We start from the raw sequence: 13,563 nt of genomic DNA on the forward strand, positions 1-13,563 counted from the left end.
TTGGTTACTTGATTCAGATTTCCTTGAGTGTTATTCAATGGTGGCGTCCTCAGAGTCCTCATTTCTTGTTGGCAGAAAAGCTTCCTGTCGATAAGGGAGCAGATAGTAATCTTTCTGGCCCGGGTATTCAGGACTTGGCTCCTCTGAGCCCGGGAGGCTGGCTGGGATGAGAACATGCCAAGCTCTGTGTGTTTCTGCCACCCCTACTTTCTTGCCTTGTACACCCTTCACTGCCCTACAATCGCTCCGTCTTGTTTCTTTCCCTGGGGAACTTAAGCAGCCACACATTCTCCCTAGACGATCAGGGGTCCCTGGGGCTGACGGTCTGATATCTCTTGATAGAGTTGGTAAGAAAATGGAGCCACGGATCAGCTAAAGGCCTTGAGGAGAGAATCCAGACTGAAGACAGAACCCCCCTCCCCACCCCTGGCAGCTTCCATACCACATCTAACCCTTCCCCCTCCCAGGCCCCTTTCCCATCCCCCAATCAGAATCCTTGCTTTGGAGCTCCCGAGCCCTTAGGCTAAGCCCCACCCCTCTCCCAGCATCCTAAAGTTTGGGGGCTGCCTTCAAGTAAGAGATTTCCAAGCAGGGGTGTGTCCAAGGGACTTCTGAGGGCAGCTTGTCCTGGAAGAATGGGGGAAAGGTGGCTATTGCTGTGGTCTCCGAGGAAGCCGGTGTAGCTCCCTGGCCCTTCTGCCCTTTACCCCTCCCACCAGCCCAGGCGAGCCGGGCCCAAGCTTGCTTATTGTCACCTGACGCTGGGCAGCCACTGATCCCATTGGTGGAGCCAGATTCGGTCTGGCTCTCTCGTTCTCTCTCATCTTCTCTGCCTCTCTCTCCTCCACACCGCTTTGATTTCGCTCCTGCTTCTCTCCTGGCGCTCGGCTGGGAACATCGCCTCTCAGGGGGCAGCAGCGTTGCGCTGCAGAGCCAGGCGGGAGCTGCCTGCGGGGCATGGAAGAAGCCTCCTCGGCAGCCGTGAGAGGAGCCAGGGGAGCGAGCGAGCGCTGCTGCCTGTGACCCGGGCGTCCAGCTGCTGCCCCTCTGCCTGGGGAGCCCGTCCACACAGAGGTCTCTCCCTTTCCTCCCTTCCAGGTCTTCCTCTGCAGAGCCCAGTGCAGCCAGGTAAGTGTCCTTCCTCCCCAGAGCATCCTGCTGTCAATCCTAAGAGGGACTCGGGTGACCAGGGGCTGAGAGCTGGGGACACCAGAGTCCTGCCTCTGCCCAAGGTGCCCACCTGTATTACTGGGGCAGACGACCTTGTCCCCTTTCCCTGAGGCCCTTGGCAAAGGAGTTCACAGCTGGATCAGGTCCCAGGGGCACCACAGTCACCCCGTGACCGTTCTGCTGCAGTCAGAGATGCCAACGGGGACAGCAGGGTTGGGGGGATGCGTTCCCTCTGGCACACGGTGGCTGTCCTGAATGGGCATGGGCCGGGGGCATCGGCGTGTTCAGCGGGAGTGCCTGCTCGCCAGGAGAGCTGCTTGTGTACATGGTTGTGTCCGCCTGCACTCAGGCTCATGTGTGGGTCTTGACTGCTGTGTGGCATGTCTAGGAACATATGCTTCTTGTACACGTGAGGTCCATGATGAGGGGATCACTCATCTGAGCAGCCTGGGGTATATGTGGGCGGGGGGGGGTGTGAGGCAGTATATTTATGGGCTGGACATACCACTTGTCATGCGTGTGGGAGTGCGGGGAGGGGGTGCATGCGACCACAGGGTTTCTCTGTGGGGAGGCGCAACTCCAGAGCAGAAGGGGGACGTAGGTGGAGAGTGTGGGCAGAAGCCACTGTCCGTGGGCAGCCCCGCGTAGGTGCGCAAACCTGTTGGCATGTGAGGGCTCAGGGCTGGCAGAGCCTGGTGGAGACACGCACATTGTCAAAGTCTGTGTCTTTGAGCCTGAGGAAGCTTAAGAGAGAAATACCAGAATATGGGCAGAGGTTGCACATGTGGGAACGCACATGTGTGCGCAAGCAGACGGAGGGATTGCGTGCTGCTGTGGAGGTGGCATGTGTGCGTGTTGGTGCCTGTGGCCTCCTTTCTTCCCCAAATATGGCTTGTGGGAAGGCGTGCATGCATACGTGAGTGTGAGAGTCTGTGTGGAGGTGACAGCTTGTGGAGGGACAACTGTGGACATTCTTAGAATGCGGAAGGTGGCAGAAGGTACCTGAGTGCGTAGGTGTGGGACGAGGATGTCTGAGGGGGTGTGTGCAGCTGTGTGTGGCAGGTGTGGGTGGCCACACCCAGCGCATGTGGGTGTGCCTATGGGTGGGTGTGTAAATGCTTGTTTCAGGGTGGATTACATGGGACTGTGGGTGTTTCTTAGATGCTGTCTCAGCCTGTCCCTCAAACCCTGCCCTTCCCCATCATCTGGGCTTGGGAACTGGGTGCACTCCCACCCTTGGTCCACCCGGCTTTGTTCTTCTCCCAGTGTCACTCACTGCCACCCCTAATCCAGCCTGAGGGGGTAATCTGAGCTCTCCTAGAACCATAAAGAGGAAAGGAGGAGCCAGGTCCCAGAGACACCCACCACCAAACACGGCTGCCCCCCGCCTCTGGGAGGAGTATGGGGACAGGAATAGGTGTCCACCCACCCGGTAGGCGTAGACTGCATCCCATGTGGGTGGGAGGCAGCCGCTCAGGTCCTCTGGGGTGGGTGTGTGCCTGTGTTGGTGTGCGTGGGTGCACGTGTGTGTGTGCATGTGGGGGGCACATGTGTGTCTCCCGGGGGAGCTCCTCACTGGGAGCCCGAGGGGCGGGCAACTCCCCGCTGCCCCACACTTGCCCTCTTGAATTACCAACTGGTTTATTATCATACAGTTGTTTCCAGACACCCGACCCCATTCTGTTTTAATTGGGATGGACTTGGTAGCACCCCCATGCTTATTCACCACGGGATTTCCCCGTGCACAAAGCCACTGGCTTTTGCTGAACTTCACAACAGGCAGGCACACACTTTAGGATGGAAAGTTAAGACAAAACAAGGACTCAGGTGACATCCTGGGGCAGGTGAGGGCCATCGCCCACATCCGTCACCCTGTGCCTGCCGCCCAGGCGCCCATGGGTTAATTTAGAGGTGCCAGGTTCCCGAGCAGGCTTAACTGACAGGAGAGTGTGGGTTGGATCTTCTGGAAGCTATAAATAGAAGTACCTGCTTTTGAAGGCACAAGGTACCCTCACCCTTAGCGCCTGGGCGAGGAGAGGAGAGGGAGAGGGAAGGAGGAGAAAAGGAGGCAGAAATCTAAGGTGTGCCGGGACTGGACTTGAAGAAGACCCGGAAGGCATGAGCTTGATGGAGTGCTAAGCCCGTGCCCTGGGAGAGAATCCAACCACGTTCACGTTCTTGGCCCAGAGACAGTTCCTCCCTTTTCCTTCCCCTTCTCCCTTCCCCACCCTGCTCCCCAGAGCTCCCGTGAGCCAGGCCAAAGTCAAGACCAGAGGTAGCGCATCCTAGCTAAAGCACAGGCGAGAGTGATGGTGGTGTGGTCCTTTCACACCTGGAAGAGCAGTCGGGGGCAGAAGCAAAGGAGTGAGAGAGGGAGGTGAGAGACAAGGCAATTCCTTGAAAGGGAAGGACGGAAGGAGGAAAAATAAATAGTGGTGAAACCAGATGCACATATGCAGACACACATGCCACACACGTCTCTATCTCTCTCACACACACACACATACACACATACATGAAGGGACACATCCTTAGCTTCATGTTAAAGAGCTTGGGCTCTGGAGTCAGACAGACCTGAGTTCAAATCATTTTCTGGCTGTGTGACCTTTGGCATCTCACTACCCCCACCCCGACCTCAGCTACTTCATCTGTAAAATGGGATAATAATGGTACCCACCTACTGGGAGGCCTTCCTGAGATGATGTTTGTGAAATTATTAGAACAGTCAGCCTGCAACAGATGTAAAGGTAAAAACTAATCATTTAAGAGAGTCAAGCAACAGGATGTGCTAAAGGAAAAGGAGCGAGGGTTGAAAAGTTATGGGTGAAAGAGAGCCGTGGCCCTGCTGCTCCTGCCGCCACCAGTGGACCCACGTCATCTCTGTGGCACTTATACTCCCAGCCCCGGGTCATGGTGGCCCTTGCTCAGTCACCCCCAGAGAGGAGGGCGCCTGAGCCCTGGCACCCTGGGCCCCTCGGCCGCCATGCCCTCTGCTGGCCTCAACCCTCACACCCGTCTCCTCAGTGGGTGCTTCCTGCCTCCCTCCGCCTCACACTGTTCTCTCCACCCCACCCCTTTCTCTCTTCTTGCCTGCTGGCTGAGGGCCCCCTCCTCGGCTCCATCTGCTGCAAATCTGTCCCGCCCAGCGCCTGCAGCATTCCCACTGCCTCCGCCACCTGTCAGGTGCCTTCTGCTCTGTAGACCCCCTCTGAGGACAGCCAAGAGCCCCCCGAAGGGGACACCCCATCCCACCTTCAGTCCCACTCCTCTAGCCCTCCCCATGCAATCTTCCTATCAGATTTGATGAGGCAGGAGCAATCAATGGCTCCTCAAGGTTCCACCTGGCAAGGGATATTGGGAGCAAGACATTCTAGAAGACTCCGTGGTGGGGAGGGAGGGGCTGAGTCTTCCCGTCCCCTCAGTCCCCACAGAAGCCAAGCCAGTGGGGAGCATGGAGCTGCTGTCCACGCCCCACAGCATCGAGGTCAACAACATCACCTGTGACTCCTTCCGCATCTCCTGGGCCATGGAGAACAGTGACCTGGAGAGGGTCACCCACTACTTCATCGACCTGAACAAGAAGGAGAACAAGAACTCCAACAAGTTCAAGCACCGGGTGAGTGCAGCGCACCCAGAGTGCCTCCTCGACACCTGTCCTTGAAGGAGGCAGGAGACGGAAGTCCTGTAGGTGACAGTTGGGTGTCAGAGGCCTGACCCAAATCCAGCTCTTCTTACTGTGTCATCTTGGGCAGGTTATTTAATCTCTCTCCTTCACAGGTAAAAAGGGGATAATAATAATGCCAGCCTGTGAGGTGGGTGATGTTGGGGTGATATTTCCTTGGACCCATGACTCACCATGATCAGCGTCATGACTAGGCCTTCACGCGGGGAGGAAAACCTAGGGTGGGGCCCCAGACGTCACACCTGAGGATGGCGTCTCAGGGTCCAACAAAGCCCCGACTCAGGAAGCAGCCTTGGTGCTGACTGGGTGGGCAACGGGGGCCTGGGGCAGGGGCTGTGCCTTTGCTCGGTCCTCAATACTCTCCCCTCAGGCCTGCGTGGTCTTCTCTGCCCCTGGCCCTCTGGCCTGTTGTTTGCTGGGTTTAGAAAAGGGATGGCGAGTCCTCCGCTGGCTGCAGGGTCCTTTCCCTGGGTTAGAGCCTTCATGGGGGCGGGTGGGAGGAAGGCTCCCATCTTCGCAGGCTGGCAGAGAGGCTGGGCAGAGTGCGGTAGGAAGGAGCTCGTTCCCACGACGACTGCATCATGCCCGTTACTCACCCTCTCTCTCTTTGGAGCTGGCTCCCCGATCTGGGTGTCTTTTGGCAGGCCAGTTGCCACGGTGACGTGAATGTGCAACACCACCCCCTTAACCCTCCCCCCCAAAGAATAAGGCATATTTTCCCTTCCTCCCTGGCTTCTCAGCATTTGCCGTTGCCGTGGAGACGGCGCTGCAGTGCGCAGAGCTCTCCAAGTCTCCCTCGAAAATGAAGGTCTTGCCGCCCTCAACTTTGTGGGCCTCCACCCCAGTGGCCTTTCTCCCCAGTTCCCAAGAGAACGAGCATCGAGGGTGAAGAGGGTGGAGGTTGGGGAGTGTCTGCATGGCCTTCCCAATGGCCACTGCTGCCTTCTGCGGGAAAATGGTGGCCAGGGCACTGAGCCATTGAATCCTCGAGACTCTGGCTCTCCTCAGCAGGGAGGCGGCCACTGGGGGAGTGGGAGGTGTGGGGCAATGCCAAGGTCGGGTGCGACCCCCACTTTGACTCTTGGCTCTCTGTCTGCTCCCCATTTCTCAGGATGTCCCCACCAAGCTTGTGGCCAAGGCTGTGCCCCTGCCCATGACAGTGAGAGGCCACTGGTTCCTGAGTCCCCGCACGGAGTACAGTGTGGCGGTGCAGACCGCCGTGAAGCAGAGTGATGGGGAGTACCTGGTGTCTGGTTGGAGTGAGACGGTCGAGTTCTGCACTGGGGGTGAGACCCTGCTGTTCTGTTGCTTTGGCTCATCTGGTCTAGTGATGGGCAGGAGGGGGCTTCAACTTAACCCAGCAGGCACTTAGGAACACCTGCTGTGCACAGGCACCATGCTTTGGCCATTGGGGGGATGCCCATGGATGAGACCCACTCCAGCCCCACAAAAGCCTGCAGTCTGATGCAGAAGGCAGATTTGAGCACTGCTAATCATATTGACAATACTGCTTCCAGAAAGGGATAGAGTTACTTTTCTGGCTTGGGGCAAGTGTAACTGGGGTAAAATCCCCGTATCATAAATTTACCATCAACCATTTTTCAGGGTACAGTCCAGGAGTCTTAAGTATATTCACATTGGTGTGCCATCCACATTCAGAACCTTTTCATCGTCCCAAACTGAAACGCTATGCCCACTAAACCCCCCGTCGCCCCCTCACTCCAAGCCCTGTAACCACCCTTCCACTTTCTCTGTACATTTGACTACTCTTGGTACCTCACATGAGGGGAATCACACAGTATTTGCCTTCTGTGATGGGCTTATTCACTTAGCATAATGTCCCCATAAGGTTCCTTGTGCTGTAGCATGGGTCAGAATTTCTTTCCTTTCTAAGGCTGAATGACATCCCATTGTGTGGATGGACCAGATTTTGTTTATTGATCATCGGTTGATGGACATTTGGTGGGACAATCACATTTTGTTGGTCCTGAGCCTCCACTGAGCCCGGGAAAATGATCCCACAAATCCACCTAGCAGAACTGAATTTGCAAATTTGAGCATGAACTAACACCAGGCTTCTGTGTACTTGGTCACTGATGACCCGGGATCTGCCCCACAATAGTCCATTCTTCTGGTGTCCACGGTGAGAACTGCTCCAGATCTCCCTGTGTCACAAGGAAGGGGCAGGAACGCTCTTAGCCCCAGGCCTCTGAGGCTGCTGGCTCTATCCTCTGCCACGTCTGTGCCCCAAGTCTCCTTGACCTGCCTTTCTGTTTTTGAGTGGTGCTTTTTCTGAGCTCGGCTGCAAAGCCCCACTCTCTGGAGGTGCTCCTGCACCTTGCAGGGAAAGCCTCTTGGTTTACTCAGAACTTTACATGTAATGAAAGTTCATTCAAACTAGGGAGCTGGGGGTGGCTGCAATCCGGTTTCCCCTTCCTTTGCAAACCCAGCACCCTGGCCAGGGCTGCATCAGCAAGGAGAAAAGAACACCTTTTCCTACTTTGTGCAAAGGCATTGTCTAGACTAGCAGCAGCCCTGCCCAGGCCCCAGCGCCCCAGCCTCTGGCCCTTGCCCTGGGAGTCCAATTTTACTATCCAGTTTCTGCTGTCCCCTTTTCTCCTGGGATGTCGAAGTGAAGTCATTGCCCCAGGCCCTGGTCTGGCTGAACAGGCACCTTGGTTCTCTACAGTCTCCTCCTGAGTCCCCCCTACCATCACAGCCGGCTGCCCTGTGGCAGTGTGGACAGCCTCCTACCTGCTGGATTTGAGGGGCTGTCCCCAAAGGACCTCGAATTCTCCTGTCAATCCTTCTTTGGCCTGTTGATCCTCTTTGCCCTCGAGGATGGTCTGGGATTACGGCCCCTGGGGCCCTCGGTGTGATTGTATAACTGGGCAGCCGTCTGCCATTTTCTGATACAGAGCCCTGAGCCTCTGACAATAGGCCACAGAGGTGACAGGGACAGACAGCACCCAGCTGTCCATGTTCCCAGCCAGGTCAACTGGCCCATTCCTCCCTGGTCCAAGGTGCTGTGACGGTTCGGCCTCCCCCATACCCTGAGGACAGGGGTGGGCCGGCGCTCACGGTGAGCTGTGGGTGGTCTGTGGGGGAGGCCGTGACCCCCAACCCAGCCCTCAGCTCAGCCACCTGGACTCTTGCAGATTATGCCAAGGAGCACCTGGCCCAGCTGCAGGAGAAAGCCGAGCAGATCGCAGGCCGCATGCTCCGCTTCTCCGTCTTCTACCGCAATCATCACAAGGAGTACTTCCAGCATGCCAGGTAGGGCGCAGCCCCCCGCAGGGCCTGCAGCTCCCTCCCTCCTGCCCCGGCTCTGCCAGCCCCCCAGCCCCACCCGGGCTGTCTGACGTCACCAGCTCCCTGTTAGTTGCCAGACCCTACTCTGGAGTTCCCACCCCCTCATAACCCAGGCTGGCTCAGGGGGAACGTCTGGCTCCTTGGCATCGGGCTCCAGGGAAGGAGAGGATGCTCAGGATGGGGCTGTCTGCGGGCACCCCCCCACTAACAGGCCTGAGTGAACGAGGTCCTGGGTTTGATCCCACTTTGGGACAGTTCCTTTCATGGGGTTGTAAGGTTGTGGGCCAGCTGTCCCTCCAATTTGGGCCCTGTGTCCCAAGGGAGGTGGTGAGGGGAACACAGAGTGAGAGGATTCTGAGCATGAAGGGTCATGGCCTTCAAACTGTGTGCTGGGAAGCCTGGAAGCTCCAGGGAAGGATCTCAGGGCACCCTTTAAGGTGGCATCGAAGGGATGGCGAGGAAATCAGAGGGGGAGGCAGCTTCAACTCGATTGCTTATGGCCCACCTGTGTATAATTTCCTTTGGGGATAAAAGAAAGGGGTTCTGCAGTCCAAAAATGTTTGAAAATTGGTGATCTGCTCCAACACCCTCAGCCTACAAGTAGCCCAGAGGGCCAGCAAGTCACTAGTCACTTAGGACAGCCAGGACCAGGCAAGAGTGAGGCTGGACCAGGGGCTGCTCATCCTCCCCGTGTCTGCTGACACTACTCCAAGTCCATGTCCTTCTAAGTCTGGGCCAAGGCAAGCCATTATTACTGTCTTTATCATTGCTGTCAGCTGGGGCTAGGCGTTTTGACCTGACCCCAAGGCAGCAGGGACCTAAGGGGTTCTTTGGTGTTGGTACTAAAGAAGAGAGACAGTGAGGTGAGTGATGAGGGATCTGACCCAGTCTGGGCTCCTCTAACAGCAAGTCAGAGAGAGACGGGGCACCCAGCATGTGCCAGGATATAAAGATGAATAAAGGCACAGTCCCCTCTCTTGCAAACCTCAGAGTCTATCAGGGGCACAGTGCAGACAGATGGAATGTAATCAGCATGGGTGATCACTGAGTAAAGTTCCGTGTCCTACAAGCAGTAGGCAGTCAAAATTTTGTTGAATGTGAGTGCTTGCTGTTCCTGGAAGGTTTTAGAGAAGAAGGAACACCTGTGTTGGGCCTTGAGGGATGATTAGAAGTTTGCCAGGTCAGGTGGAGAAAGGAGGGAAGGGCTGTCCAGGCAGAGGGGAGAGTCCTGCAAAGGCACAGAGGCAGGAAAGAGCTGTGGTGGGGTTCCTGCATGGCTGGAGGATGTTACTTGTGGGCATGGTGGGTGGGGGTGGCAGGAGGTGGGGCCAGAAAGACCAGCTCTCCATGGCCCTGCTTTTTGTGCTAGCTCCATCAAAGGGTTTGAAGCTGGGGAGTGGCAGGTTCAGATCTCTCTCCGTGAAGGAGTGGGCTGGATCAGCCCACCTCCAGGGCCCTCCCCGCTCCTGCATTCTGGACTGTTCTATTTGTGACTGTTGGAGGCGGTAGTTGGTGGGAGAGCTGGAAGCTGGGCTGGCTCTCTTCTCGGTCACACACAACAACCAAGTCTCAGTCCAGCTAACCAATGGCGTTTCCCCTTCCCTTTGGCATTTCTCCCCGGGGTGGGCAGAACCCACTGCGGGAACATGCTGCAGCCCTACCTGAAGGACAACAGCGGCAGCCACGGCTCCCCGACCAGCGGCATGCTCCACGGTGTCTTCTTCAGCTGCAACACGGAGTTCAACACGGGCCAGCCCCCGCAGGACTCCCCCTACGGCCGCTGGCGCTTCCAGATCCCTGCCCAGCGCCTTTTCAACCCCAGCACCAACCTCTACTTTGCGGACTTCTACTGTATGTACACGGCCTACCACTACGCCATCCTGGTGCTGGCCCCCAAGGGTTCCCTGGGGGACCGCTTCTGCCGTGACCGCCTGCCCCTCTTGGACATTGCCTGCAACAAGTTCCTGACCTGCAGCGTGGAGGATGGGGAGCTGGTCTTCCGCCACGCCCAGGACCTCATCCTGGAGATCATTTACACTGAGCCCGTCGACCTGTCCCTGGGCACTCTGGGGGAGATCAGCGGGCACCAGCTTATGAGCCTGTCCACTGCTGACGCCAAGAAGGACCCCAGCTGCAAAACCTGCAACATCAGTGTGGGCCGCTAGGGACTCCTAGGGGGCCAGGGGGCTAGGGAGAGATGGCAGACAGGGTGGCGATGGGTGGCACAGGTTCAGGGAGCTGGCTTTCTCTCCCCTGCCCCTCTGCTCCCTCCACGCCATCCAGCTCCCTCTTCCCTTCCTCTCCCCAGGGCATTGGAGGCAACAGAGGGTGGTCCCCTTGGTTGGCATGGCCCACCCATGCCTGGTGGAGTTGGGAAAACTCCTTAGCCTCAGCAGGTTGGTGGGGCGGGGGGCGGGTGGATTTCTGGAGGCTTCCCCTTTCCTCTGGTTTCCCGGCCCTGCTGTTTCTTGCCTATCAGGCCTCCATCTCAGGAGACGGGCCCCCTAGAGCTCTCCCCGGGAAGCCTCTCCCTTCCAGGGCCTACGTGTAGCTTATCGGCCTCCAGAGATGAGCTGAGAGCTGTGGGCGTGTTCTTCCTTAGCCCCACCCACCCTGCTCAGGGCCAATCACAGAATGCCCCTCCCCGTGAGCTGGGCCTGGGGGGGGGCATCGCACCCTTTCCCTCTATAAATAGTCTCCTGCACCTCTGTGACCCCGCATCCCCACCCCACCCCCTGCTCCTGGCCCCAAGGCACCCTCTTCCAGCATGGGGAGAGCTGTCCCTCCCCCTCTCCACCTGCCCTCTAGAAAAGAACCCTCTTTTTCCCCGGCTACGGGGATTTCTCCTCCTGTCTGGAGATGGTATTAATCCCGGTGTACTTTCTCCCTTGCTCAGAGTGCTGGGGTCTGCAATGGCAGCCACTGGGGTCGAGGAGGGGGAAAGAGACCCCTGAGACCCGGAGGGACCCCTTCCTCAGCTGGGAGTGGATGCTAAGGGGACGCAGTGTGGGATCGGAACTGAGGGCGTTCCCGCAGAGCCCTGGCACCCCGCCTGGCTGCGCGCTTGCTCGCTCTCTCTGCCGCGGTGCCGCACTGTGCCGCACTGTGCCTGTGTGTGACCTGGACTGTGGCTTCCCTGCCCCTCCCCACCTCGCACCCCGGCCCACTGGCACTCTCCGCTCCCCGTCGCCAAGCGAGCCTGTTGGCGGAGAGCCCCTTCTCTGGGGAGTTCTTGGTGAAGTCTTTCGTTGGCTACTCACCTATTTCCTACTTTTGTACAGGTCTTGGGAGTGGTGAGGGTGGACCCAGAGACTAGCAGGTGATGTGATGGAGAGAGGTGTCAACTAAGGCAGCCAGCTGTTTGGGGGGATGACAGAGGTGATGTCAGGTGGAGGAAAGCACCCCCTACAGTGACAGCCAGCTTTCTGTGATGAAAGACAGAAGAGGGCAGCAGGCCAACAAGGCCATATCTCAGTGAGGGGGCAGGTGGGACAGCCGGTCTCCTCTTCTGTAGCCACAGGGAATGGTGTGGTCAGCTGTCTCCGTGGCATGGATCAGGTCTGGGAGCCGTGGGAGATGCATGGAGGAGAGGACGTGGGCCCCAGGCCCTCTCCCCTCTGCCGAGAGGGTGGTCCTCTGCCCTCCCCTGGCCCCGTGTCTGCCTTGGGCTGGGGGCACACCCGCCTGTGCTGTGCTTGCGACGTGCATCAATAAACCACCTTGACCTGAGAGCCGTGCCTCTCCTTCGGCTCTGGGAGGGGTGGGTTGGGCAAGCTGGATAGTCACAGAGGAGCTTGAATGGGGATGCCCCTGGGGCCAGACACCTGGAATCGTCTCCAGGGGTGTCCCAGAGCTCGCTGTGGGAGGCAGGGCTCCGAAAGCAGAATCACATCTCCAGCTTGGAAGGGGTTTTGGAGGTCATTGGGCGCTATCCTGCACATTGCAGGTGGGGAAACTGAGGCGTCTTAGGGGAGAACCTGTAGCAATCTGGAGGCCTAACTGAGGTCCACAGGCCCCCCTGTTTGGAGCCCTTCTCAGTGCAGCAGCCTGCCACTGCCTCAGACCCAGATGCCACTGAATTCCCCTCCCCCAGATCCCCAGTGTCCCCTCACCAGCTGGGCTCCTTGTTTGCAGATCTGAGTCACCTCTGCATCTATTATTAAGGACTTATTAAAATGATCCTCTGCTGGAGTGGAAAAGCTCCAGAAAAATTAGAGTCACCTCCCTAACACTGCCTGACTCAGGGCCAAATGAACGTGTCATTCAAAGCTTGGGGCACAGCCTCCTTGCACTAGGAAGGAAAACTGAAGGGCAAACACCACTTCCTGAGGGCCTACTATGTGTCAGGCATCTGACCAGATGTTTTCACACACATCCAGTCCTTTAGGTCTTCACAATGGCTCTGTGCTGTGTTATTCCTATTTACCAGATGAAGAAACAGGCACAAAAAAGTTAAAAGGCTTGCCCGTATCTTACAGCTAGTAGGTCATGATTTGATCCAGAAGCTGGAATCTTCCCATTTGACTGCCCTGTCTCCCCTTGTGTATGCCAGGGACCACCTGGGACAGTGAGACATGGGCAAGGTGGGTCTCAGACGCAGTGGCCCTCGCAAGGGTCTTAGTCTCTACAGCACTTCTGGCTGATCATGGCTGTGCCTAGTTCCCAAGTAACACCAGAGGGGGCTGTGGAGTCACAAATGCTAAGGAGGCTTATTTTAAAGGAGTGGTGGGGAATATCAGGAGTCCAGGATTCCAAGGATGGGGAGTGACCTACAGGGTCTTTCCTTCCACCTCTGGTCAAGGCCACCCAACCCCATCACCAGCCGAGGGGTTTTCAGGGTCTTCCAGAGGCACAGGCTTCAATTCTCCTTTTGTAAACCTTTCTGAATTTCTTAGGAGAGATTGCCTCCCAGGGGATAAGGAGCAAGTTGCCGCAGGGGTAATGGTGGGGCTGCATGTAGGTCTCCTCCAGAGAGGCTGCTCCTCTTTCCTCCCTCCAGATGGCTGCTCTCTGGCACTCAGCCCTGGGCTGCTCGAGGTGTCCATCAGGGCATCTGCCAAAGTATCCCCCAGGGTCCTTTCTGGCCTGTGTCCCTCTAATCTGACCAGATGGAAGGAGAGAGGTCTATGTATACATACACACCATAAACACACACACACACACGCACACACGCACACGTCGCCTCTCTGGCTTGGATACAGAAAACAGCCTTGGTGGCCACAGAGGACTTCAAGGTAAGGGACCACCTTGGACCGCAGCTGCTACTGTCCAGCAGAGGGGCCCGAGTTAGCCCTGCTCCAGTGAGATAGGGAGGGAAGACGAAGTGGTGGCCACCAAGGGGCACTTCCGGGTACAGGTGGGGTGTTCTGCTGTGCAGGCACAGACACACCCAACACACA

At 57.3% G+C, this 13,563-nt stretch overlaps 1 protein-coding gene across 1 annotated transcript; it reads left to right on the forward strand.

Moving 5' to 3' along the window:
* The first annotated feature begins 646 nt into the window (after positions 1 to 646).
* Positions 647 to 11,895, forward strand: PHYHIP (phytanoyl-CoA 2-hydroxylase interacting protein). Its single transcript, XM_006180199.2, has 5 exons — positions 647 to 1,128; positions 4,593 to 4,786; positions 5,964 to 6,138; positions 8,011 to 8,128; positions 9,795 to 11,895. The coding sequence occupies exons 2-5, from the start codon at positions 4,622 to 4,624 to the stop codon at positions 10,327 to 10,329; spliced, it is 993 nt and encodes a 330-aa protein (XP_006180261.1). The 5' UTR covers positions 647 to 1,128; positions 4,593 to 4,621; the 3' UTR covers positions 10,330 to 11,895.
* Positions 11,896 to 13,563: the final 1,668 nt, after the last annotated feature.

This window comes from Camelus ferus, chromosome 31 (assembly GCF_009834535.1).
Source record: "Camelus ferus isolate YT-003-E chromosome 31, BCGSAC_Cfer_1.0, whole genome shotgun sequence".
In the NCBI taxonomy this organism is placed as follows: Eukaryota; Metazoa; Chordata; class Mammalia; order Artiodactyla; family Camelidae; genus Camelus; species Camelus ferus.